The sequence below is a fragment of the Myripristis murdjan genome, chromosome 10 (genome assembly GCF_902150065.1).
Source record: "Myripristis murdjan chromosome 10, fMyrMur1.1, whole genome shotgun sequence".
Lineage (NCBI taxonomy): Eukaryota > Metazoa > Chordata > Actinopteri > Holocentriformes > Holocentridae > Myripristis > Myripristis murdjan.
This window is the reverse complement of record NC_043989.1, coordinates 25,519,441-25,547,273: the sequence shown is the minus strand read 5'-3', so window position 1 is coordinate 25,547,273 and position 27,833 is coordinate 25,519,441. Positions and strand designations below refer to the sequence as shown.

Here is a 27,833-nt window from a genome sequence, read left to right as displayed (position 1 = left end):
AGTTACAAAACTTGAAGAACGAAAACAGCACCCTGAAACAGCACCTGGAATTACTGACTACCAAACTGCAACGCATGGAGGAGCAGAGGAGGGAGAAAGGAAAGACAGGGCTAGAAAGAAAGGAGGAGAGGGGAGAGAGAGGAGTCCAGGGCTCTGAGTCCTCCAGGGGAGAGGGGGAAGGAACAGTGAGGAGGATGGAGGAGAGGGAGAGAGAAGGAGAAATCATCGGTACCCAGCGAGAAGCAGGAGTCGGCGAAGAGCTTCTCCTCCTCGAAGGAGGAAAAGGAGACTTAAGCTATGACAGAATCCATGCCAGAGAGAGAGGAGAGGCCGAGGGAGGGCAGAAAGAGAAAGACAGAGAGAAGCCAGAAAAGGAAAGTGAACTCAGGAAAGTCCAGGCAACAAACTTAGAGAACCAAAAACTAACTGAAACCAAGCAGAGGGAAAGCAGAGAAGCTGATGCAGAGAGTCCGGCTGCAGACCAGGCCTTGTGTTTGTCCGCTCCTGACATGGAGCTCATGACCAGCCGGCTTCAGGAGGCTCAGGAGGAGGCTGACAGACAGGCCTTGCTGGCCCAAGAGCTGCGAACCAAGCTGGGCGAGCAGAGCAGGAAAGCCTGGGAGGCCGAGCAGCGGCTGGTGGTGCTGGAGGCCGAGATGCAGAGGCTGAGGAAGGCTGCCGAGAGCCTGGCAGAGGCCCGCAGGCAGATAGAGGTATGGAGGGGCGGAGGAAGAGATGCAGGGTTGGATGAGTGGCTAAATGTGCAGATGAATGAGCTGCTAATTGAGGTGTGGACGTTGCGGATGGTTGCTTCAGTGGATAGATGAACTATAATTATGTTGAAATGGATAGATGGATAGATGTAATATGGATGAAATGCTACAACAACAATACCCAGCAGGCATTTGATGGAAGCGACATGCAGCCAAGTTTAACATCAGCCCAAACAAACACAAAAAAATATTACAGCAAAACCTGATGATAAAGGAACAGCTCGCCCAAAGCAATAATAATAATAATAATAGTAATAATAGAAAAGATGTTTTCCCATAAGCCCTGGTGCAATCTGTCCATTCAGATATTGTTTTGTGGAGTTCAAACCATCAAAAATTTATATGCGGAAAAACTCAACAGCAACAGCTCTTTGCAAAAATGACTCATACCTGACATAATCCACAGCCCTCGGGAGTGTAGAGATACAGCAGGAGCTGTTTCTTGCTGAAGCACACCTGCAAACTGCATCTGTCCACCCCAAAAGAGTGAAACTTAGGGACAGATAGATACTGTACAGTTTGTTTAAATGAATACAATCCAGTCCCACTGTATCGGGGTGCTAGGTTATTGTCATTAAACTAAAACTAACAAAATAAATAACGAAAACCAGGTGTGAGAAGACATTTTCATTAACTAAAATAAACTGAAACTGTATTGTGTGTTTACAGAACTAAAATAATCTAAAGTTTTAGAGAAAATTTCCTTAGTTTTTGTCCGAATTTATTTGGTTGGCCATTTGTCCTGTGTGAATACATCTTTTCTTTAAAATGGTACAGTGTTTTGTTGAGTTTTTATTACAACAATCTTTTTCTGACCTTTTTACCAAAAAAAAAAAAAAAAAAAAAAAAAGAGCCAAGCATTTTTAAAAAGTGAAAATTTAACTAGCAAATCTGCTTTTAAAACAAATTAAAACTACACTGAAATTGAAAAAAGAGTCAAAATGAAATAAATATAAAAACTAATGAAAAATGCCAACCTGTAACAACCTTGGCTGGAAGACAAGGATGACTGTGGCAAGTCTCACTAAATCATACGGAAAACTACGTGGATGGACGCCTTTTTTGGTACTTGCATGACCTGTTTCTTTAATGCAGTTATGGAAACAGTTCTGAAATGAGATTAGAAAGATATTTAGATCCTGATTGCACAAAACAATGCAGTTCACGGCTTCATTGTTTTCATTCTGGCACAAAATTTGCAAAGTCAAATGTTTTGAATGGGATGGTCAGCTCTCCATGGATAGATGGGATGGTGCGTACGGGCGATGCTTGTATCTATAGATGGCCTACAGTTTTCTCTCTTTCTGGGGTGCGTTAGGTTCTTCAGTCGGAGGGTCTGGTTATGGAGGAGGAGCTGTGTCGCCTGCGGAGCCAAGTGGAGCTCCAGAGGATGCAGACCACAGTCATCGCCACCCTGGAGGGAGAGAGGGCCACGCTGGAGAGAGACAGGGACACGCTCCGCAGCACCGTGGATGCCCTGCGCACCGCCCAGCGCAAGGTTGGAGAGGACACACACACACACGGCACAGAAACTGTCATGACCACAAGAGATGTCATTTTAGTCGGGGGAGACAGGCGAAGTGCACATAATAGTGACCAAGAGGAAGGGAGGAAAATTTTTTTTTTCCAGTGTAAAGTGGCTTTTTCATCAGCTACTCATATTATTCTGTAACTTGTTTGAATAATTACTTGGTAAATGATTGGATAGAGGTTGGCTCAAATGAATTCTTTTCACCATCTGAAATATTCATAGTTGAAACCTAGTCATAGTCTTGGAGAAAATATTCATCATAAGTGGTTTTGACAGCCGGAAGTCAAATGGATGAGTCAAGCTGTCGTGACACTGAAAAAAAAATATTATGCACCCAGCATTGAGCGAATGAGTTGGTTCTGAAGTGGGTTTTTATCTTGAGAATTTGAGAGGCCACTTGTACACACAGTTGGGTTGGGAAGGTGGAGGGGATGGCGTTACCTTTGTTAAGACAGCATATTCAGTGCAGATTCAAGGAAAAACATCACCCTTTTGTGATTACTGTGACCAAAAAAAGTGATGTAGTTTATGTGCTCTTTGTGGTAAAATTGCAAGCCAAGGAAGAGAACAGTGCCAAAGTGGCGCTAAATATGGCATTTATGTTCCTATTCAGAAAGACTGGCAGTTATGACCACCTTCCATTCCATAAGTAAGCGCGATATGTAATCATTTCTTGTGATGATAAGCATAGTCCATGTCCCAGAATGTTCTGCAAGTATGTTAGTGAACTGAACAGAGAACGACCTGAAGTAACTTAAAGTTACAGCAACAGAAAATAAAATCAACCTGCATCTCAGCACGGCAAGCACTCGCAGAAATCAATTAATTTAAATGTGTTTTTGGGTTATAAAGCATGTGGTTTCATTCAAAAGTGCTCATTTATATAACAGCATGAATAGCAGAGGCTCAGAGGTGCGGATGGAAACAGTGCAAGGCAAATGAAAATAAAAGAGCATGTTTCTTCATCAACCTGCAGTGGTGAATAAAACACATGTAACAATTAAATAATAAAAATACTTTTTCAATTTGCGAGGTACTTTTCCATGGCAAAATATATAGCTATTTAATAACAAATGCCAAAGACCAATTTTTTTGTTGTTGTATATCAAAACTCCATACTTTTACATCATGGAAAACACGCCAGTGGTGATGTCATGCCAAACCAGGGGCATTAAGTTGTCTATGACCTCTATTGGTGACCAGAAAGAACTGTGACGGCATGACACAACTCATCTCCCCCCTCACAGATCTATCCTGTACAATCTTATTAATTTACTAATTTTTATATTAAAACTTGTTACCCACCTCCTTTCACAGGGCGACCAGCTGGAGCTGACCATCCAGACTCTCAGGGCAGAGCTGGAGCGTCAGGGGCGGAGTCTGGAGACCTCACGTCGTCGGGAAGAGGAGCTAGAAGCGGAGCTCCGTGAGGCTGGCCTGGAGGCCGAATCCCTAGCCCGGGGACGAGACCAGGCGCTGCTGGAGGCCTCGCGATTGGAGCAAGAGAAGGAGGCGTGTCAGTTGGAGCTGGAGGGCCAAAGGAAGGAGGGGAGGCAGAGGGAGAGAGAGGCGGCCCGACTGAGGCAACAGCTGGAGAGCACAAGCCTTGCTCTGGAGCACAGCAACCAGAGAGCACGGGCCCTGGACACTGAACACAGGTACACACACACACACACACACACACACACACACACACACACACACACTCACATACACACACATACTTGGACCTTAGTCCTACTCAAGGCACATGTTTATCTTCACCAGGCATTAGAGATTGCTACTCGATTGCACGTGTGCTCATATTGCAATATAAACTCTAACCTCATATGTATGAATGTGTGTGTCTCGCTCTTGGTGTGTGTAGACGCGTGTGTCAGCAGCTGTCTCAGTCAAGTGAGCTCTGCACTCAACTGCAGGACCTGGAGAAGGAGCTCAGCACTCGATTATCCAGTTTGGAGGAGGACAAACAGCAACTGAAGGAGCAACATGCAGACGCCCTGGCCAAGATCAGCTCACTGTCTCAGGTGTGTGTGGGTGTGTGTGTGTGTGTGTGTGAGAGAGTGTGTGTGTATGTGTGTCTGTGTGTCAGTGGTAGTTGAGTCATTTTCAGTGGGTGGAGGTACAAGCACACTTCCACATGTAGGAGGGTGACAACACCTTAACTCAGTTTATTTGTGGAATAAGGTTTACCACTCTAAGCTTATTTTTATGCCATAAAGTCATAGCATATATCATAGTATTAAACTGTATGACTGTATGAAGATAGGGTCTTTTAAGGATAAAATATAATTGATTTAAAATGTATTTTGATGGACATTTGTATTATTTTTATTTCACCCACTGGCCTAACTAACTCCACTGGTCCTAACGGTGGGTTCACTGACACAAATGCAGGCTCCAAGGCCAAGCTCTGTCCATACCCCACAGAACTTCATTTTAAAGGGTAGTGGAGATCCAAAGGTTTCAAACAACACCAAATATGTGCTGCTGGGAAATGTGTATATTATGATGGACAAGACATGTAGATATCCTCTATCTGATGTAATGTTGCAGTCACAGAACAATGGCATGTTCGTAGCTGGTGACATTGTATAATTTGGAAGAACTGTATGACATTGCCAGTTTGTTCTTCTAACTTTGAAGCTACATAAGAAGGAACGTAAGTAAAAGTACATCCCTATCTCTTCTCAGGACCTATCCAGTGAGCAGGTGCGTTCTCGGGGACTGTCCGATGAAGTTGAACGCCTGAGCCGGAAACTAGAAAAAGCTGAGGCGGAGCTGAAGGCGGCGACTGATTCTCTCAAACAATCACAGAGTAGAATCGAGTCTCTCTCCCAGTGCCTGAAGAAAAGCGAATGTCTTCTCCAGTCGGAAAAGAGACGGGGAAGTTCGGAGACAGAAGCCATCGTGAAGTCGCATTCAGATGAGCCAAACAAAACAAACACATCACAAACACAAGGGACGCCGACTGTGGATCAACCCCAGCGAGATGGCAAAGGTCATGACCTCTCTGTGCCCCCTGACGATGCCACAGTGGAGCTGGAGAGGCCGCTGATTGAGAGGTTGATAGAGCTGGAGAGAGAGGTGAATATATCCCTTTGATTTTATCTTGTGTATGTGTGTGTGCTTTTTCAATCTTTGTGATTCTGCGCACCTCTTGAGTGAGTGGGGATAATCTATATTAGCTGAAATTCTTGCTGTGGGGATGCGTGACAACTACCAAGTCATCCAAGTCCACCGCTTCCTGAGTGCAGCACTTTATTTTCAGAACTGCTGCTTTATCTCTTCTCATCAGTTTTTATAATGTCACCTCAGCTACTGTTAATCTCCCTTATCTCCCCTGCCTCTCTCTCGCTCCTTCTCTCTCTATCTCCCTCTCACATCCACATACGCATAAACTCTAACAACTGCCATATTCAGGGGTTTCATTCAATGGGTATAATATTGTATTAACATTGTGTGGGTCAGGGGTCCAGTTCTTTATGTGGCTCAATGGACGAGACAAGAGCATGTAATTAACATGGCCGCTGTTAGGGGTCTCACTCCCCGTGTTGAAGCGGGGCAGCGGCGCTCTCAGGGTTAGGGGTTGACTTCCTGATGGGACCATCCATACTAAAAATGGGAGCGCTCGTAGCGCTGTGAGGGCGCCCACACATGATGAGTGTTCTGCACTACAGTCATGGCTAAGGAGGACGTAGGCAGGCTTGTTGATATTTCAGCATGGAAGTGGCAGGGAGGTGGGAGCTATAAACACACTAGATGATGGTAAATTCTCTCTTCGGAGGGGAAGGGGTTTTTTACAGCACTGGCAATTTTGCAAAACATGACATTATTTGTGTGAAGTTAAATTTAACAATACAGGGGGACATTGTTACCTGTTTTTTTTTTACCTCTCAGTGCACAATGGACAGAATCATGTCCCACGACTGGATGTTCAATTAATTTGCTAATTGAATTAATGCTTGTGCAAAGGTGTTAACAGAAACTACCAACAATGTCTGGGAGGACTGATTTATTTTCAAATCTGACATTATGTTGTGTAGTTCTAAAAATTCAGATGCACACAAGCAGAGGTTCTTCGCCATCTCCATTTTCAGTGCATCAATGTAAATGTCAAGTAGAGCTGTAATCTGACAGGAAGCGCTTTGAAAGGTCAGCTGCACAGAGGGTCAGAGTTCAAATTATTTCCATGTTGAGTGCAGCAGCTCTGTAGAAATTTTGAGATGTCTGTGACTTGTGAATGTATCCACTGTTTCCATAAGGAAACAATGGCGCAAACAGATTCTGCTGGTAATCATGTGTACTGTACTGGCCTTCCAGTGGTTTGGATTGAAGCGTCCATCATTTTTAACATTACCTACTCCACCTCTCCCTCTCTGATTCCCACCCTCAGAAAGCAGTGGTGATAGCGGGACAGGAGGCCTTGTTGTCTCGGCTGTCCCAGTCCCAGGAAGCATGTGAGCACCTTAAGGAGCAGCTAGAGTCCTTACGCCGCCACTCCATAGGCCTGCAGGACTCCTGCACCCAGCTACAGACACTCAACACCCAGCTACAGGTAACCTAACACACCAACACATCGGTAACACATAGACATAAAGGGTTTTCTCATTTTGGATAAATTGTGTTTGAGAACAGAGCTCGGGTTTGTGTTTAGCATTTTTAAAGATTATTATATCAACTAGTACTTTGGTGTCATTACTATTTACAAATGAAATGGTAATGAAATCACACATCTAGGTAGAGCAAGCATCGCTTAGTTCCCAGCATGCAGCAGTGTTGGCACGCTGTAGCGAGAGTGAGGCCCGGTGTGCTGCTCTGGAGGCCGAGTCCAAGGTGTGGGTGCGTGAACGGGATGAGTCATTGGCCCGGATGGAGGCGCTGAGGCGGGACCAGGAGCGAATGACAGCGCTGCAGGAGCGGCAGGAGGCAGAGCTGGAAGAACTGCTGGAGAAACACTCGCAGCTGAGGAGCAGCAACCGCAGCCTTGAGGCCCAGCACAGGGAGCTGGAGGCCAGGTAGAAACACACAGGCCCCACCACACAGATCCTAACCACCTCAAAGGGATAGTTTGTTAGTTTGACAGTTTAGTTTATAATTGACTATTTATAGTAAATGGAGGGGGGTGCGAGAAAAAGGCATCATCACAAATCTGTCTGCTACTTCAGCACTATGGACAGCGCCGTGGATGGACACAGCACAGTTAGGCTGCTGATATTTCAGAGCCAGGGTCAGGACCATAGATCCTAACGCCGCACAAACTTCAGTCAGATAGAGGACCAATGGGTCAGGAAGATTAGACGAGCTATTGGGCTAAATAACCCCTCTGCCCCTGCATTCTCCCTATTACAAGGGGATGGAGAAGGAGGGAGGCCGTTTAACAAGGGGGATGCATTTTGTTCATTTTGCCAACAAGGGGGGTGGCATCTCTCCGTATCGCCCCTCAAATCACCTACTGACCTTAACCATTCAACCAGTACCACAGAAGCAGTTTGAAAAATGCCTTGATGTGATCCAAACAGTGTCACCAGAGACACTGTGATTATCAAAGGCAACTAGGTACTCAGGCACCAGCTTTGAAAGAATATTTTTCACTCACTTATGCTCTACATTTTAATGTTGAATCAGTCCTGACAGGTTCTCACTTCAGTGGCATTGCTCTACGTGCAAGCTATTGTATTGCATTGTATTGTATTGTAAATCTTTATTGTCCCCTAAGGGCAATTCAGATGCAGCACATAAAACCCACATGGAAACACGAAAATACACAAATACACAATACTGACAAATTAAAACACCACAGGTCCACAATGCAAGCCTACTGCAGAGAAATTGGGTTGTTCAAACAGCATAATCAAAGATACAAAGATTAAGAAAAAGAAATGCAAAGATTAAAAGTGCAGGTAGAATCTAACGAGTGAAAGGAAGGAAATCCAACCTATCTGAGTTGGGTAATGGCCGCAATGGCCTTAGGCACCATATAGCGGCGCCCAGAGGGCAGAAGAAGTTAGCCTTCTCACCAGTTGACAGTGCTAGCCTGCAGATGCTAACCTGCATGTTTAATAATCAGGAATAAAGGAATACAGAAGTCTTAATTGTCCACCTATAGCAACACTTTGGAGACTGCAGACTGTTACTGAAATAGAATGCAGACTGACTCTATTCGCTGTGTTTGTGGTCACTTTGGACAGCTTTGTTAAAACGGCAGGTCGCCATTAACTTCTTAATGATGTCCTGCTGGGAAGGATCCCTATAGAGATAAACATCAGCAGCAGGTCTCTCCGCTCTTGGAAAAAAAATTCTTTAGGTAAAAGTGCTTTGGTGTAGGACTGTAGGACTTCTCTTTGGCTGGCAGTTGTACTCCTGGTCAAAATGGTCAAGACCTGATGGTCTGCAAGATGCAGTGTATGAACAGAAGTGCTAAGATCCATTTGTAGCACAACTAGCCACAAATTCAGTGTGTCCCTATCTTGTAAAGATAGTGGATTTTGATGGGTGAACTTGCCCTGTGTGATTAGGTTGCAGCCTGTTTTGCAGCTGCTGTCTGAAACAGTCTAGCTCAATACTGGACCAATTTCAAAAATTTGTGTCCCTATCAGTCATTTGGACCCCAAAAGGAGGAAAAATAGGGCCCATGTTGAAAAATACCAGAATTATCCTTTAACCAAGCCTAATCCTTATTTTAACTCCAACCCTCTTCCAGCAAAATGTCTTCACTTGTGAGAATTTGCCTCATCTGTTTATCCTTCTGAGAACATTTGGCTCCCATAAGGATAGAAATTCAAGAATGAACACACACCACACACTGGCATGCACGCACACACACACACACACACACACACAGCATTTTTGTTTCCCTTGTGCGCTCATGCATTTTAAGTCCTACATACTTGAAGGTGTAATATTGTGTTTGCGTTCCCAAGGTACGCAACGCTCCTGGAAGGCAAAGCCCAACTGGAGGAGAGAGAGAGAGAGATGAAGACGGAGAGAGAGAAGATGGAGGGAGAGGCCCAGAGGAGGCTGGAGCGAGAACGGGAGCAGGAGAGAGTGAAAGAAGACAATGAGAGGTAACTTACTCTCCAAGTCTGCCGCTTTAGCCTCACAGTCGTGAGATCTGGTCCTCCCTCCACCCTGCAGTCACATACACTTGAATACAGGAGAGCAGAACTATTAATGCTGAGATATTTATCACAGGAAGGAATGTGTGAAAGGCAAGTGTGACACAACGCAGCAGCTCACTTCAGATGGAGACTTGTTTTCTCATTTCTTTGATGTGTTGTGCATGTCAGCCTCAGAGCAGGCTTACTCCATATTTAAGGTTGAAAAAAAAGTCACCAGCACTGATTTTCTTTTCTTTTGGGCGTGCTAGATTTAATTAAGATCATCATCATCTTGATAAGCCACTTGTGTACCTTAATCAGTTAATGAACCATTACTCATCATCATATTAATGCATTTGATTGCTTACTGGTTTCACATTATGGGTTGCCAAGCTGGAAACAGGAACTGGCTGGTTCAGATGACATATGTTGAAAATACTGAACTAAAGCATCAGAATACAAAGCATACATGTCTTTGAAGTCTAAAATGCCCTTTAATCTCAATTAGGAATTTGGTGTTTAAATTGCATTTAGGAAATTTTGTAACTAATATATTAAATATATTATTTTGTTCATGTTAGCTGGGTATCTGTTCAGTTCAGAAAAGAGACAGAGGCTGATCTCTTGAATACCGAGTCATGCTGTGATTCTATTTTAGCTCGCATGAAAGGTTTCACTCCAAAATACTCTGAAATGCTCTTTAGGAACATAAAATGTCCCCCACTGTTTTATTATTAATATTATCCAATTTCTTCAGTCGGGATTGTTAGTTTCATTTCATTTTTCATTACAAAAAAAAAACATACCTCTATAATGCCACTATTTCGTAGTCCATTGAGTAACTCCAATTACATTCCACAGAGTGTTTTTAAAACCATTTTATCAAAGCTGGTGTTAGATTAACTCCTATCGTGGCTCTCTGGCTTCTGGAGACTCATCATGTTGTTGTGATAACATAACAATCACATTTTACATAAACACCACTAAACCAAACAGTGTCACACTGCTCTTTCAAGTGCTCTACAAGACACATAAGAATGTCAGCAGTGAGTGTGTGTTGGTGCTTCAGGCTGCAGGCCCAGCAGAAGGAGTGGTTGGCATCCCAGGCAGAGCTGCTGGCCCAGGGCTCCATGCTGAGGGGGGAGCTGAGCGCCACCCAGCTGGAGAGGACTCGGCTGGAGGGGGAGCTCAGCTCCCTGAGAGAAACCAACCAGAGCCTGGACCTCAGCAACGCCCGCCTCACCAGCCAGTACCAGGTGAGAGCTGGGCAGACACACACACATACACACACACACACACATACAAACAGAGGCAAACACACAGGGATAGGGGCATTCAAGACAGAGGAAAATGCAATTAGACAAAATAATAGCAACTAGGGTTTGACTGATACAGAGATATGAAGGCTGATACCAATATTGTTGTATTGAAGCTGACATATTACCATTTTCAACCCCAAAATGACAAGGAGTCAGTGTTTTCCCCAGAAGATTAGTGTTGTCAGCGTGGAGAAGCCTCTGAAACTACATTTAGTCAGTCACAGCACAAAAACTCTCCACTGAAACCCAGACATTACTGACATTCTTTCGGGTTAGTTTTCAGTTCTTTAATGCAGAGGGAACATTCAGGCCTTTTCATGGCAGAAGAATCACTGAGACGCATTAATGCCTGTAAAGAAACAAAGCAAAATGCATGAGGAAAATAAAATAGCATGCCAGGTTTACAGATTATTTCTACTACAGTTATTCTGTAGGAACCTCTATTATATCAGAGGTTCAAAAAGCCACTTTTGGTGTGATTTATCAGCAAACCGATTCATCATTCTAAAAACCCAATAGAAACAAAAAACAATATGTGAGGTACATCCTAAGGAACAGCGTCACCCTTTGCCTTCAGACCAGCTTGAGGTCTCCTTGTAATGCTGGTACCCAAAACCCGAGCTGTGTCTAGTGGCATATTTAACCTTTCCTCAAGGACAGTTTCCTGCTCTCTCAGGACTGAGGGAGGGGGAAGTCTGCTTGACTCTTTGCGCCTAGAACTTCCCTTAACAAATGTGATGATTAGAGGCCATAGGAAGTGTTTAGCTGTCCTATGACCATGGTGAACAATTATCAGGACTGCCATACGCTGATTGCTCCATTCAGATGCAGGGAAAGGCTATTAGACCATACTGCAGCTTTTCATCGCTCTTTGGTCCAGGTTTTGTGCTCTGTAAAGCAGGTTATGTGACTTTGTGTGCTGGCCTTGGATTTCAAGTGGTTTCTTAGCAGCCCACCTTTCACTCTTTCAAGTGGTTCCTTAGCAGCCCGCCCTTACGTTTGGCTTTGTTAAGCTCAACACAGTCGACTTTTAGCCATTCTCATCGTGGCGTTGAATCAGTTCACTGGGCATCTATTTTTGACGCTGTTGTTGTATTGTTGTGACCACTTTTCCTCTGTCTGTATTTAGCATAGGCCATAGTTAGTCGTGATTTCCAAGACTACTCTCCATGCTATAGTAATTTTACTGTTTTTATCACTGAGGTGCTTGTAACTCAGGCAGCCACAGTTTCACTTCTTACTGCTTTGTTAGTTGCCTCATGTTGCATTCAAACCCGTATCACAAACCTACAATTTGGTTATTATCATACCTTTTCTTTAAACTCTGATGTTCTCTTAAGTAGCTTCAGAGTTAGATTTAAAAAAAAAAAAAAAAAAAAATCATGTCAAACACAAAGTCACAGCAATATTCTGTATCTGCTGGTTACGCTCAATTGATTCTACATTACACTTACGGCTGCAGCATTACATCAAGTAGAAAATATCTAGATGTCTTGCGCATCATTTTATACAGATTTTCCTGTAATTCAGCAGACCATATTTGGTATCTTTGGAAACCTTGGGATTTTCATTAGAATGTAAAATAAAGTTCTATAATGAAGCCACCAAAGGGACCAGAAGAGAGCTTCATATTGCCTGTGCAGATGCCTTTTGGAAGTGTAGCTTAGTTACTTAAAAAAGAAAGTCCATTTTCATGTGGTGTTTGTGTTACTTTGTCCACTCCATAAATATGTGAGTACATGTGCACACACCCACATACACACCATGCATACACACATTCTCAAGCATGCCTTTATAGAGACTAATTAGGCATGAGGCATAAGGCATACGTGTACTAAAACAGACACTCACACACACTGTGGATTTTGATCTTCTCCAGCCATTTATTTTGATTTGTGCCCAGGGTTTCATGTGCATATTCTTGTGTGTGTGTGTGTGTGTGTGTGTGTGTGTGTGTGTGTGTGTGCACGCGCGCAGCTGTTGACCCAGCTGAAGGGGAACATGGAGGAGGAGAACCGACACTTAGTGGAGCAGAACCAGAGTTTGCTGAAGGAGAACCGAGCCTTACTAGAGCAGAGCCTGGAGCGCCGTGACCAGCACCACACACAGCAGAGGGAGTACCAGTCAGTACACACACACATAGCCACACACACACACACACACACACACACACACACACACACACACACATAGCCACACACAGCCACACACACAAGGAAATGCAGTTCAGTTAATTTGGTTTGCTGGGAATGACCGACAAGAAAAATGCAAGCAAACTGAAGCAGAGCACAACTCTCCTCCCCTCACTTTGTAGCAGCTTTACTCTGTTGTTTAACTTACATTATTTATGCTGCCGTCGTGTGAAAACCTCATAACTTCATTTCTGGTGATATTCATGTTTGAACTTCAGTTGAGGGATTACATGATTTGGTGTGGCTTGAAAAGACATCTACCACCCTTGGGCTTCTGAAAGCATTTCAGAACCAATTAGACAAACTCAGAAAGTCTTGACGGTCCATCTGAAAACAAGGCACTCTTTCTTAGTTTGTGAGAAGTTGGCATGCTGGAGATACACTGTCTCCCTGACAACAGCAATATGTAATATGTGAGGGGGAACGGGCAAAAAAAAAAAAAAAAAAAAAAAAAATGCAGTATGTTTTCATTATCCTGTGCATAAAAGCACTGGTATGGATTTTCCATATTGCTTTTGGTTGCACTTTACTAATGTAATATTGATAGATTTGAGTTTCTAAGACTATAATTTCACACTCCAAAGCAGTCAGCAGCACTCGCTGTAAATGACCAGTAGCAAATCAATCCCCAACTAATACAAAGCATGCACACTTGCTTTTGCGTCTCCTAACAACCCCTCTAATCCTCCAGACTCTGATGAGCAGAATGTCTCACAAATGACATCTCATGTATATTTTCATACTTATTCATTGCTGGATTACTCCCGCGACCACTCAGCTTTGACTGCGCTAAATCCAAGCGTTGATGTTATTTTCTCAGCATTGCCAAGAGCTTTGCTCTAGTCTGCACCTTAACTGACCTCCTACATAGCCACAGGTAGTTGTGTTTGCATGCTGGAGCGTCTCAAAGAGCACAGCTGGCCTGTTGTTGTAAAGGCAAAATTGAAAAAAATGTCATTCAAGCATATAATTTGGATAGAAGTGACATTGTGGATAGAAGTGGCATTTCTGTTAAATGTTGAAAAATGCCACTTAAAAGGAGTCAGCAGCAACCACAGCGCATGGCCTGTCTCATTGTACTCAATCAAATAAAAATAAAATTTTTGGGCCGTCTGCTACTCAGTAAAACAGAAAAACCTTCCAAAAAAGTAACTGGCAATAGCTAACAACGCACCTCTTACTTTAAACGATGTCTGGTCGTTTCCCACCACAGCTGGGTGTGTAACTGATGGTAAGCCATTAGTGTCAGGAAGCCTGTGTTCAGCACTTACATTCTTACTGTAGCTTTCATTCATCCTTTGGACGTTTGCTGAGTGCGCACGCTCTTTTTCAGCAGTGCCCCACTTCACTTTCACACTTGCCCTCACCTTGGCTCAAAGCACGAACCCTCTGCTCGCTGGCATGACCGCCTGATCACCAAGCTTCAATCCTCATTCTCCTATCTGATCTGCTACATGAAAAGGAGCCAATTCAAATGGTGAAGCTGACTGCATTTCCACTCAGGAGTGAGGTTATAGTTATACCTGGGGCCATATTACGCACTATCAGCCATATTATATATACACTCACGTGTGCTTGCAGAATGAAGCCATATATTCCCTTTGATAATGCATGCATGAGGTGAAATGAATAGCCGTCCCACTCCATTTTCTTTCATCCTCCTCCCTTTTTTTCTTCTGACGCTCCATGTGGTCTCCTGCAGGGAGAAGCTGAATGAGCTCCGTCGGGAGAAGCAGAAGTTGGTGGAGAAGATTATGGACCAGTACAGAGTCCTGGAGCCCAGCATGCAATCTCCAGCCAGCAAGGCCAAGTAAATACACAGATATATTTACACACACAGATCACCCTTTACATGCATCAACACCTCCCTTAAACGAACAGTTCATCCAAAATGCAAAAACAGTTGTTTTCCCACTCCTCCCTAGTGCACTGTGATTTGGCGAGGTTTCCAGTCTGTTTCCCTTCCCCCACAGCGGTCGGGCTGGATGGTTTGTGTTTTGTGGTGCTCAAACTGCAAAAATAATTACATGTGAAAAACTCAACAGCAGCAGCTCACTCAAAAAACAATGAGATGAATACTTAGCATAATCCACAGCACTCAGGGGGAAATCGTTTCCTGGGGATCTATTTCCTGACAAAGAACACCTGCAACCTGTTTGTCTCTGCCTCTAAGTGGTGATCCTTTTCAATGTTAGATGGTTTGAGGTGACTGGAAAAATCACTAAATCACACAGAAATTAGATAGATAGAATAAAGGACTAAAGCAGTGATTTTGAATGTTTGGCCTGTTTACTACAATTTACCCACATTTTACATTTCAACAAAGCATTTTGGAAATCACATGGAGGTACTTATGATTTCACAGCAAATAACCAAAATCCTTCTATTTTCAAATATGAATTTTTGGTTGAAACACCCACCTTATAATGCTCTGGTTCTGTGGCTAACAAAGTTGTCAACATTCATTTCCCTGGGCACTATTTTCTGGTGGAGGAAGTGTTTCACTCCGCCCATTTTCAAGTAAGAACACAACAGTGCTGCTGCTTTTAGGAAAACCAATATGGACGACTTTGTTACAAAAGTTTGAAGTCCCTGAAAGTTCATTTTCATATCATAGTGGAAGGAATGGAAACCAATGGCTGGACAAATGATATCAGAATTCTAAAATAATTGAAATCACTGTGTGGTTTGGGAGAATGAGCAGAAACATGAAACATGTTGTAGATATTATGCTAAACGTGCAAAATCACAGGTATGGTCCTTTCAGCTACTGGTATGTACAATTTTTATTCATTCATTTATTTATTTATTTATTTTTGCATTTTGGGTGAACTGCTCCTTTAAAGTTAACTCCTTTTACCAAATTTCAAATGATGCATCGCTATTATGATGACTGTCTAAAATCTTCTCACCTCCCCAAATATTCTCATTCATTACGCTCTAAACTCAAAGTGGCCTTCGCTGTAAGTTCCATTGTACACACACACACACACACGCACACACACACACACACACAAATTTACAGTCAATCCCTCTAGCAGCATTACATAACCTGGAGTCGATTAATAGACTCCAACCTATTACAGCACAATTACAAAAGGCAGCTGACTCCACAAAGCAGTTCAGGAGCTCCTTTAAAATATTTCAGGGACGCTGCCAACTTAACAGGCTCCTCAGCATCTCATTGTACTGTGCTGTGCGGGCTGCTGGGATGACCTTTTGCTTTGTGCGGCTGCGACTTTGCCAAATTTAAGTCAAAATCTATCTGGAAAATCAGGGTGTTTGTATCAGTATGCATACACACACACTCGCGCACACACTGGCCCTGAACTTATCCCCCTTTGTGAATCGTCCCTGTCCTCCGCCTCTGAATCCCTTTAGGAAATCCAACTGGATAGCAGACAGGATGAAGAAGCTAATCAAGCCCCGGGGAGGAGGAAGAGAGGGACGCGCCCTTTTCACCGCCGCGGGCAGCGTGGAGAACCTGGCCGACAGCACCGAGTACACACCCGACACACACAAACCGCAGCCTGGTGAGACACCTCGCACATACACGCATATGCACACAGACAGATCAACAGTCTCTCTCTCTCTCTTTCACAAAGATACGCTCACATGCACACACCATCAAGCGAGGCTACAGGCATGCATACAAATCATCTCATGACTACCAAGTGTGGCTGGCATTGATAGCACTCTCTCGCTCTCTCAGATCTTTTCCCTAAGAGTCCTGAGATCCATTGAGGCTGGCCCTCCCTGCTAACCACATGTTGAAAAGAAAAGATTCGCACCAGCTTCATTCTCTTTTTATGCATCTCGACTGTGGAGTGCATTCATTTGACTCGGAGAAAAGAAATGTCTGCAGACATTTTCAAAGCCTAGACTTAAGTCCTTACTTGCATTCATGAATTTTCCTTTCTCTTTTGGACGTACTACTTTTGTCCCCGATGTATTTTGTTCCTCTGTGCATTGAGTTTTCTATTATTCTCCAAACCCTGGTTTCCTAAAGCGTGACTCAAGGCCCAAACTGGGTTGCAGGCCTGTTTCTGTTCCCTAACAAGAGAACTAGTATGTTTTAATGAGCCCGCATCCCAAGCAAGAGACTGAATTTTTCATCTGCACACAAAGTCGAGGAAACTGAACAATCCTTTTCTAACTCCTCTGTAGTATCTTGCATTTTAAAGGGTCAGATCACTGATTTTGCATGTTTTGCATTACATCTACAAGCTAGCAAGCAAGTCATATTTTAGAACCCCAATATCATTTTTCCGACATGGCAAGGAACACGTTTTGCGTATTGCTTCATCATGTTTGAAATGCACCGCTTGCCATGTCTTTTACTTGAAAAATATGTAGAAATAAATAGTGTATTGGTGTGTGGCAAAAATTTTGACTTGAGCATATTTGATATTTGAAAATGAAGGAATTTTGATTATATGTTGTGAAATCTTTAGTAGCTTCACATGATTTGCATGTTTTGTTGCAATGTAAAATGTGGATAAACTGTAGTTAACATGCCAAACATTCAAAATCACCGGTATGATCCTACATGTAGAATTTTAAAATAGTGAGATTAGTTTCTTTCTCACACTTTCATTATTATTAGTATTATTATTATTTTAAAATGACTTTATTTCCAGATAAATTCTGTGGCTGTGTATCACAAAAAGGATCCTGTTCAGTCGAGGGCTTTTGCTTTGGCTTTACTGAAGAAGAGAAACATGTTGGAACTGATTTTCCCATCAGCCTTTCACCAGCTGCCATTGTGAGACTGAAAGCTTTAGCTCTGTTTGCACTAGAGGAACATCACTGTCGCCTGGTTTGTGCCATAAAGCAGCTTCTCTGCCAAAGCCGACCTGGTGCCACACAATGTTAAATGCTGTGCAGAGGCCAGCAGCGGCTGCAAAGTCTCCATGCCAGTAGTCTTGTACAATAATTACATTCACAAAATGACAGCAATGCACTGTCAAAATGAATATGATTCATTTTAGTTAAAATATTTGCACTTCTAATAGTCTTTGAAGAGCACTTCAAACTGCATTTGTACGAGCACTGTGATAGAAATAGCTACAAACATTTCCCTTCCTTTATTCTTCATCTTCCATCACTGCTTCCAGACCCCCGCAGCGCTCCCGTCTCTCCCTCTCCCATGAGGAGAGCCCCGTCCCAGACAGAGCCAGACATCTCAGGGCCCGGGGCCCCCGCCGTGCGCTCCAACTCAGGGGGCCGTCGTAAACTGGGTTCCCGTCACGGCTGGGGGCTCGGACTGTCCAGAGGAGGCTCCGGTGTTTCTCAGTCATTCAGTCCCGGTGACCACAAGACTCCACCCCGCATGCGGCTCTGCTCCACCCAGGCAGCCTCCTCCGTCCTCTGGGAGGGAGAGAGCAGCCAAACAAGCGCCCCTCAGGAGGCGGAGACACCAGTGACCAGTCAGGAGAGCATTGAAGAGGACGCAGACAGAGGTGAGCAGGGGACGGCAGGTAAATATGTGTGTGTGTGTGTGTGTGTGTGTGTGTTTACCTTAACCAGCCACATAACGCTGTGTTTTTCTTGAAAACATGAAATCATTTGACTTGGTTGCAGTGCAGCTTCAACTGTTAAGATAATTTTCTTGAAACAAATACCATCATCTTAAAAACAGTCACACCCCTCCATGAATATCCACAGAGTGTGACTTAATTCAAGTTGATTTTGCACTGGAGACAAATGAAATCATCCCACCCTGCTGGCAGATTTTTTTCACTTGTTGTAAGAAAAAAAAAGATTGTAAGACTCCATATTAAATGTCTTGTTAAGGTGGATAGCTTTTATAGTAGCTGTGTGTGTTTTTGCCAGTGTGTTATGTGTATGGCATTGTAAAATATCTATTGGGTAACAAGTTAAATGTCAAGCTAAATAAAATCGGGCTGCAAGCTAAACTGCACCGACACAGTGGTCATAACATCCGACATCACACAAAATACAGCTAATATTATTTTTTAATAAAGCGTACGTGTGCCTCGTACACAACTGCAGCGTTACAGTGAGGTTTTCTTTCTTTGCCTTTCAGACAATCAGCACTCCAGTGACGGCACGGCGACTGCCTAAGAAGAAACTGTTATCAACAATCACTTCAAAAACTCTTTTATTATATGTGCCTTCAGCAAACTGGTTCTGATCCAACTCTTTGTATATCTGGAGGAATTCTGCAATATTTGAGATCCTCTTAGTATTTTGGAATACATAAATAAATAAATACACTTCTCAGTCAATAAATGTTTTCTGGTGTTGCTTACCTTTGAAGGAGTGAACCGCCTCTCTGGAGCCCTGCATATGTAAATCCCTGCCACGGTGTGTGTCTGTGTGTGTGTGTGTGTGTGTGTGATGCATACCGCTCAACTGCAGATGCATAGAAAAGACATCAGGGACGCTCAAATGGACTTCATTAGCAAGAAAACATCGCATGCATTAAGTTCAGCGGTGGAGGAAGTGCCCCGGTGGATTGGTGCTGGCAGAGTTAGAAGTCCTCGAATGAAAATTTTACATTTCGGAGCTGAGAAGTGTTTTATTTTGTCTTCCGTTAACCTTTTGTATGTGAAACCAAAATGGTCAGTGGTCCTGCTAAGTTTTCTCCAATAGTTTTTTCTTTACGTTGGCTTGCTAAGAGTCTAAAACGTAGCTTTTGTAAGAACTCAAAGCATATTTTGAGATTGTTAATGTAGGTAAAAAGTAGCAGCTGTTAGATAGGCACTAAAATAAAAAGTGGAAAATTAACTCTGAGATGTGGTGGACCAAAACCGCAAAGATCCATGAAAACGTAAAACCCAATATACCTCAGAGCTAAAAGCACATGAATTATTTTGTACCCGCAGTCAAAGACTGTGAAGAAATGAAAAACAATTAGAAAAAATGAAAAGTATCAGTTCGCTCCACATCTGAAAAGAGCAGGCGTCAGTCTGGGGGTTGGATTTACACAGGGGCCAAAAACAAAAACGTAAATCTGACTTAAAAATCCCTTCTAACCCCCGGATCCGATGTGTTTACAGGAGGATAAACGCCGAGGAGCCCCTCTCATCCGGCTCACATATGGTTGGAAATCCCATCTCGTTTTAGGGGGTCCTGTGTAAATCCAGCCATTGATCTAATGGCAAATCAACTTCACTGCTGCCTTAACGAGAATCCTCTTTAAGTCTTTTCTCTGCTGCACCAAATGGTGTCAGTGTAGAGCTGGTCAGCCTCCTGCCAGCAGACAGACAGACAGACAGGCAGGCAGACAGACAGACAGACATAACGAGGAGGAGTGAGCACACACCTTTGCAAACGAGCAGACCTGAGAGTTCATCATGAAGCAAAACAGGCCCACTTCACATCGGCAGCTCCCAGAGAGCTTTCACTGTCCAGATCAGGACAAGGATACGTCAGCATTGCTGGTAGGGCATTGTGTGTTTTTGAGTGTGTGTGTGTGTGTGTGTGTGTGTGTGTGTGTGTGTGGAAGACGACACCAAGGATAATAGCAGGCAGTAGCTCTCTCTCTCTCTCTCTCCACCCAACCCTCCCCGTACTCTCTCTCACACACACGCACATCCTGAATTATGATTCGCAGATGACAAATGGAACGCTAATACAATTCATGAATTATGTAGTTGTCATGGTGACATTAATCAAAAAGCAGGCCCCTTCTCTCGGCTCCGAACATTGTTTGTGGAATTGAGATGCATGACGGGAGGCTGCACGCCGAGCCGCCTGAGTGAGTGCAGGGCAGAAGCGATAGCAAGATATTGGGTCTGCCAGTCACTCAGAGGCTTATTATGAGTGCAATGCAACAATCACACGCCCTCAGGCACACAGACAGACAGCGCCCACAGACAAAAAGTGAAGGGTACGGCTTCAAATTCTCGAGTGAGAGCGCTCGTGGTTAGAGAGAGCACCCCTCGGGTTGTTTTGTTTAGCAATCTCGGCCCATTATGTGGAAAATTCTCCGAGTGGCACTCGAAAGGAGGAGGCTGAATTAAGAGAGAAAAAACGTAGTCATTTGCAACCTGACCCGCGTTTGTTCGGCATATTTCTGAAGCCGGTCTCAGTCCGAGCGTGCAGAGGAGGAGAAAAAAAAAAAGAAAAAAAAAAAAGGGAAAAACCCTGGTAATGAAATGGGTGATTAAATGCAGAAATCACTCCTGATTCCAAACCAATGAATGATGGATGGGCGCCTGGGTCGACATCACGCTCGCATCTCGTGGGTCTGCTCTGCTGTTTAATTATTGAGCTCGGGAGTAGAGTAACACCACCGGCCAGCATTGCTTTTACCCGCCTCGCCGTCCTGCGGCCTTCCTTCCTGCGCAAAGACCTCCTCCAACCCTTTCCAATCCTCTCTTTTTCACAGCGGGCCTCTTTTTGGTCGGCAAAGACTCGCTTTCTCCCTCCACCTCTGTGCCTCCACTATATCTTTCCTTATCGCTCCCCTCCCGCCCCTTTACCCCCAGTCCTTGCCGGAGCTATCAAACTTTAATGACCGTGTCTTGCTAAAGAGCCTCCGGCGACCGAAAACCCTCACTTAAACCACTTAGTCCACTAACCGAACGGGCCGGGCATCCAAAATACTCGGCGGCTTGCTTCGCTCGCCGAGACGACTCTGCGGCGGCATCAGTTTTATCCACATCAAGCGGGCCCAGACGGCTTTAAACTCTTCCCAGGCCCTTCCGTCTCTGATTTGGAATCCGCTCGCACACGCCCGAGCGAAAACTTCACTCGGAGTTAATAAAAAGGGGATAATTCATGGATTGTTTTTAGACATTTTCTCGCTCCCCCCGGTTGGGGCCGGCGCTAAGCCGGGAGAGCGGAGGGGTGATCTTTGATCGAGAAGCAGTGGTGTAATTCAATTAATTAAGTACTGCTCCGGGCAACAGAGGTGTGCAGTGGGAGGGGGGGTGGGGGGCTGAAAGGGAACACAATACAACAAGGTGGAGAACAGCGAGCGGAGCGGAGTGTGTGTTGCGGCGTGCAGACTGACCCGGCAACCTTGCCTCCTCGCAAAACTGTCAGAATCTCAGTGCTTTCAGTGGGCTTTTACTGAATGAGGTGAGCCCAAAGGTGAGTCTGTCCATCTATAACTTCCCTCCATCCCTTCCTCTCCACCCCCACCTCTCTATTCCGTCATCTCTCTCTCTCTCTCTCTGCCTCATTCAGGATATTTCCTCCCTCTCCAAACAGTTTGTCCCTCCCTCCTCCCGTCCTGCCTCGCTCTCTTTCTCTCCTCGAGTGTATTAAGGGGCTTTGACGCTCTCAGTAAAAGCTGATTTATTCTCTGGTGGTATCGATCGGTTTCTGCATTAAAGATTATAATTCATTACCCCGGCCCCTTTTAATACATTAAACACTCAAAATAAAAATAAAATAAACCCCTCCTCCTCCCCCCCCGGACAGCCTCCCGAGGGTGCGGGAAAACACTCTTGTCCGGCCTGCCGTCCCGGGCTCTACAACTCCACCTGAGTGAATATATGTGTGTGTGTGTGTGTGTGTGTGTGTGTGTGTGTGTCAGTGACTCAGACAGACACTCACATAAACACACTGGTCCTGTTCGGCGCACGCTCTTGTGCAGTCTAAATGCAGACGTTCAAACCAAGCACACACACGCACACACACACTTTCTCTCCCAAACGCACGACAATGAATTCCCAGCAGTGGCCGTCCATGCCGAACAGCGTCTCAGCCACAGCCTGCACTCCATCTTTTACTGTAGGAGTGTGTTTTGGCATGCACATGATAGATGCTAGGAGACCCGACCTGATGAGTAACCATCTCTCTCATCTGTTTTGACGTGTAAGCAAATCGGCAGAGGACGGCTCCGAGCTGGGCCTCAAAGTCGTCTTTGAATCATTTGTATGAATTTCAGGTTTGAGCAGCACAAGGCGGCCTCTTCGCCCTGCCTTCCCCGGCACTTTGGCCAGCGGCGGTGTATAGATTCTTTCCAGACAGGTCAAGTTAAGGATTTGTGTACTGCCTACCCGCGCTGTTTGTCAATACGGCCCGCCTCGGTGGAATGGTGAGGATTTAAGAAGCGCCGTGTGTCCCCTATCGATTTTACCCCAAATGGCCGGGCCGGTTCCCCCGCGCAGAGCGAGATTGCCCTTCCCCATCGCCTTGACACATTGACTTTGGATGTCGACTCGAGGCCCGATCCCTCTGATTTCACCTCCTCACACTGTCACTCCCACGGACAATTTCACTCGCCATCCTTACCTCTCCTCTTTCTCCTTCCATTAAAAAGACTCTTCTCCGCCGCGGCTCGAACTTCTCTGTCCAAAACCCCCCCCCCCATCACCTCCACCCCCACCCCCGCACACAAACACACACACACACACACACACCCCACCTCCTTCCACCCCTCTGCCTCTCTTTCCCTCTGACAGGCTTTCAGACAGTAAATCAGGGACATTGATCCAGCGCAGCGCCCAAGTGTCCTGGATTCTGCTAAAGAGCCATTTTCATTTCACAAGCAGTTTACTGGCCTCACCCTCCCCCCCCCCCCTCCCCCATCCATAAACATCACCCTCCTCCCTCTTCTCTCGCTTCCTCCATCACGGCCTCATCCATACACATCACCCGTCTCACCTAACGGCCGGACCCTCATCCTTTCTAACTGCCAGCCTCTGTTTCCTCCCCTCGGCTTTGCGGCGAGCTCACCCTTTTCTTGGAGGAGAAATGTCTTGACAGGCTGTGAAGTGGATTGCTGGTACATACTGATGACACACAGACGTGTGCGAGCGCCAGCGGTGTCCACACTGGGCTGCTGGGACAGCCGGGCAGCCTTGGTTCAAGGAATAATTCAATTTCCCTGTAATCACCCCTTTTCCACCACGAGGCACAGGGCCCTGCTCTCCCTGTTAACCCTGTTTCAGCTGGAGGACTTCCTTTGGCCCCGGGAGTTGAGTCGCACTTGTCGCTGTTTTCAGTCCCCTGGCTTCCAAAATGGTGGAACTATTTTCTGCAGTGGCACGGTCAGTGTCAGCACGCAGCAGCGCTCCGGTCCAATATTCAACCTTTCAGCAACAGCTGAAATCATGCCCGCCATTTTGGAAAGCAAGCGACTGAAAGCAGAGATGAAAGTGAAGCTTAAGCTCTTTTAAAAACACACCATTTAAAAGTGTTTTTACTTGATTAATTCCTTACTGTCTAATAATCTACTGTATTGTTTTATTTTACTCTTGATCATTTTATTATCTTATAGATTTTATTTTATACTCAATTTTATGGTTTTATTTATTTTAATTGTCATATTTTTGGATTCTTCCTTTTATTTTGTTGCTGTGAAGCACTTTGTAACTATGTTTTGCAAGGTGCCATGCAAATAAAGTTTATTATTATATTTTTGTTATATGACTATAAGAGCTATCACTTTAAGGACCCAGAACCGTCCTCCCACAGCACGACCCGCGGCTGCATGTTCTTTTGTGGGAAAGGAAGGGTTTTGTTCGCACAATGTGTGGCAGCTTTCATATTCCCCACTTTCCCTGTTCTGTCTGTCAATATTTGTAGCGGACAGATACAATCACTACTGCTGACGAGAAGTCAAAACAGGACCACACGGCCCTTTACGCTGAAATAGCTGGCTAGCAGAACCTTGACAAGTGGTGCTCAACCTCTCAAGAACCCTCCGATTTATTGACATCAGGCCATGGACTCATATTTCTCAGGGATCCCCGTGTGATGAGATTTAATTATTCCATAACTGTCTGGACTGTAGATCGGCTGACGAGCAGTGAGGAGCCTGAAACCAGTGAACTGAATAGTCACTCATACACATTTTCTCACTGAGATAACATCTAGTCAATGAAATATGAGTGAAATTAAAATATTCCTCATTTTCATGAGAACCCTCTGGAACCCCCTCAAGGACCCCAGGGAGGCCCCCGGGCCCCAGGTTGAGAACCACTGACCTTGACTAGGCTAGTATGGAGATGTGCATGTACCCTCTCATTGGTTGCACACGTAGGAAAATGTTTATTATGTTGTGTTCCAGTTCATCACCAGTTTTTCAGGCCTTCACACACACACACACACACCACACACACACACACACACACACACACACACACACACATAACCATGTTTATTTATCAAGCCAGTTCCCGATGTACATCAGAGTCATGTTTTAACTCACTTCTTAAAACCCACTTTTATGTTATGCTCTTTACGGTGTGTTTGATTGTTTATTCATATATTAATTTATTTATATTTGTTTTATTATTTTTCCCCTGTTGTATGATTTTATTGTTTATATCTTTTCTCTATCTTAATCTTTCTTGTTCTTATTTGGCCCTGTTCTTTGATTTTATTGTTTCTGATGGCATGTTCTCGCATCTGTTGCTGTTTATTTATTCTGTTTTCTATGATCCATATCTCATAATGCTCTTTTTGATCTTGTGTGAAGCACTTTGTAACTTTGTTTTGGAAAGTGCTACACACAAATAAAGTGTTATGAATATTATTATTGTTATTATAGTATCTCGTTCCCCTCATCGGACAGATAGTGATAGAAGGCACTGCTTAAGATCTTGGAATGGCTTTGTTGTTGTTGTCACCTCGCTCCGTACGGCACGAGGTAAAGAGGCTTTCACGTCTGTTGCTCCAGCCCCGTCACCAGAGTGAAATATTGCCATTTTATGTTTCATTTCCAACAGAAATGTTGAAATGTCAACATTTCGGAGCCAAAATGTGCTGCATGTCAACATTTAGATTTATAGCCAATGTGGTGGAAGCTGAGTCGGCGTCAAAACTGTTTGGTTGAGGTTAAGGAAAGGTCTGTCGTCGTGGTTACGTTAGGACAAGGTCATGGTTAAGGTTACGACTGGAATGTTCAATTTTATTTATTTTATTTGATTTATTTCAATAAATAAAATGAATGAATGAATAATGAATAAGCTTTCATTACATGACCTTGTGTCCTTTGATTATTTTCGAGGGCTGATAGATGAGTTTTTGGACAAGCTGTCGATGTTTTTAAGGTGATTTTTAGACAAAACCATTTTTATGCTGAGTGCATTAAACTTTATTGACTGCCCTGAGTCATTGTTTGTGTTAATATGCTGCTGATCCCGGCCAGGCCATGGCTGCAAAAAAAAAACAACATTTGCAGTCTCAGTGCGCCTCTCCTTGTTAAATAATGATTAAATAAAATAAAATAAATAGCGGCTAAGTAGTGGGAAAGCCGGCTTATGTGCCTGTTAAATTCAAGTGGTCGTTGAGGCTGTTGTTTCCCTGATTCTTAGCCATTAAAGAACAATTAGGTCTGTGTGAGGCACTCACTGTGTGTTCTAAGTAATTGTGGTTTCATATTTATTCCGGTCTCCGAAGTTGGTTCCCACCTCCACTCTTCAAATGTCTGCTGTGGGAATGAGGTCAACAGGATAAAACATATCAGCTGGGTTTCTGCTGTCAGGTGTGGGGGGGGTCCAGCAGACACGAAGCAAAACCCACCCTTCCACTCTAATTCGATCCCTCACCGTCATTCGCAGTGTCAGAAACACACGCGGACGCCTCACAGCCCTCTCCCACACGGTGTCCTTACTTTGTGAATTTATTAAGGATATTTATACACACGTTTCTATTTACACACATGTGTGCAGGTCCGTTGGCAGGCTGTGAGCAGCGAGTTATTTCCAGGGCCAACAGGATTATCAGTGTATGCTCTGGAAGATGGCAGGGAATCGGCCTTCAAGTTAACGGCACAGTTAGTATAATTGGTCTTCATCTGTCATCTCAAACAGAGCTGTGGACTATTTGAGTCACAGAGAGAGAGAGAGAGAGAGAGAGAGAGAGAGAGAGAGGGAGAGAGAGAGAGATTACTGACGGGACAGTGATGTAAATTGGTTGGAGGATAATGAGTCTCACTGTCTTTTCATCCTCTCATCCTCTATCTCTCTCTGCCTCCCTCGCTCTCTCTCTCTCATTATTCAGAGTGACTGGTTGGAGAGTAGCTTCACAGTCTGCCGCTTATTAAAAAACCCAGAGCGCCTTTAGATGAGTTCATCAGGCTCTCCATCCCTCCTTTTCCTCCATCCCTCCATCTTATCCTCCCGCCGGCTCTGCATCCTCTCATCCCCACCTTTTCCTCCCTCTCTTTTCTCTCGCAGTTTGAGCTCCTATATCCTCCATCTCTCTCTCTCTCTTTCTCTCTCTCTCCCTCCTCTCTCCCATCTGTTTATTTTTTCCATTCTCCTGCGGAGTAAAACAGAGTGTGCGAGAGCGACGAGCAAAGAGGGAGAGGAAGAAAACGAAACGGAGGCCCAGACAGCGAGAAAATCAAAGAAGCAGCGAGAGGAAAAGAAGATCCCCCTCTGTGACAGATGAGGCTTTTACAGAAGAAGGGGCTTTCTCCCAATTTCCTGTTGATATTCTTTAGAATTTATTTTTCCTCTCCCCACCCGTTCTCTCTGTGCCTCCCAAAATCCACGGCCCCTCCTTCCGTGTGTGTCTACGCCGCCATGGCAGATTGTTTGGAATCAATAAAGACGGTTGTCGGCAGATGAAAGTTGCGGGGCGGGAAGGCGGCTCGCTAAACACTCATTTCGCTTCACACAAATCACCGCCTGCATCCTGGTGACACGTGACGGCGGCACCCTGCGACAAACAATTAAAAACTCATACAGATGCGCTGTAGGGAGAGGCACGCTGGCGCCCGCATGAACACACATACGGCGCGCGCTGGCAGACAGACAGGCAGCATGGACGGGACTGGGACGAGAACAAAAAAACAAACGGGAAATAAATGAAAGAGGGAAGGCAGGAGGAACAGGAACTGTTAGAAACGAACAGGTGCTGTGTTTGTCCAAAAGACCTGGGGCAATGAAAGTTGAAAAAATAATAATGAAAGGGATCCAGATAAACACACTCCCTCTTTTTTCTCTCTCTCTCTCACACACAAACACACACACACCCTTGAG

The 27,833-nt window shown here is 44.5% G+C and overlaps 1 protein-coding gene across 1 annotated transcript in view; it reads left to right on the top strand.

Annotated features, from left to right (window-relative positions):
• ccdc88b (coiled-coil domain containing 88B) overlaps positions 1-19,325 on the top strand; it is a 39,757-nt gene extending 20,432 nt beyond the window's left edge. Inside the window, exons 15-28 of the mRNA XM_030062270.1 lie at positions 3-713; positions 2,092-2,271; positions 3,622-3,962; positions 4,172-4,331; positions 4,999-5,391; positions 6,701-6,862; positions 7,045-7,322; positions 9,228-9,371; positions 10,474-10,660; positions 12,701-12,846; positions 14,618-14,725; positions 16,297-16,448; positions 18,033-18,395; positions 18,965-19,325. Coding sequence (XP_029918130.1) covers positions 3-713; positions 2,092-2,271; positions 3,622-3,962; positions 4,172-4,331; positions 4,999-5,391; positions 6,701-6,862; positions 7,045-7,322; positions 9,228-9,371; positions 10,474-10,660; positions 12,701-12,846; positions 14,618-14,725; positions 16,297-16,448; positions 18,033-18,395; positions 18,965-19,002 — 3,363 coding nt within the window. The 3' untranslated portion in view covers positions 19,003-19,325. The remainder of the gene's footprint in view (positions 1-2; positions 714-2,091; positions 2,272-3,621; positions 3,963-4,171; positions 4,332-4,998; positions 5,392-6,700; positions 6,863-7,044; positions 7,323-9,227; positions 9,372-10,473; positions 10,661-12,700; positions 12,847-14,617; positions 14,726-16,296; positions 16,449-18,032; positions 18,396-18,964) is intronic.
• The last annotated feature ends 8,508 nt before the right edge of the window (positions 19,326-27,833 follow it).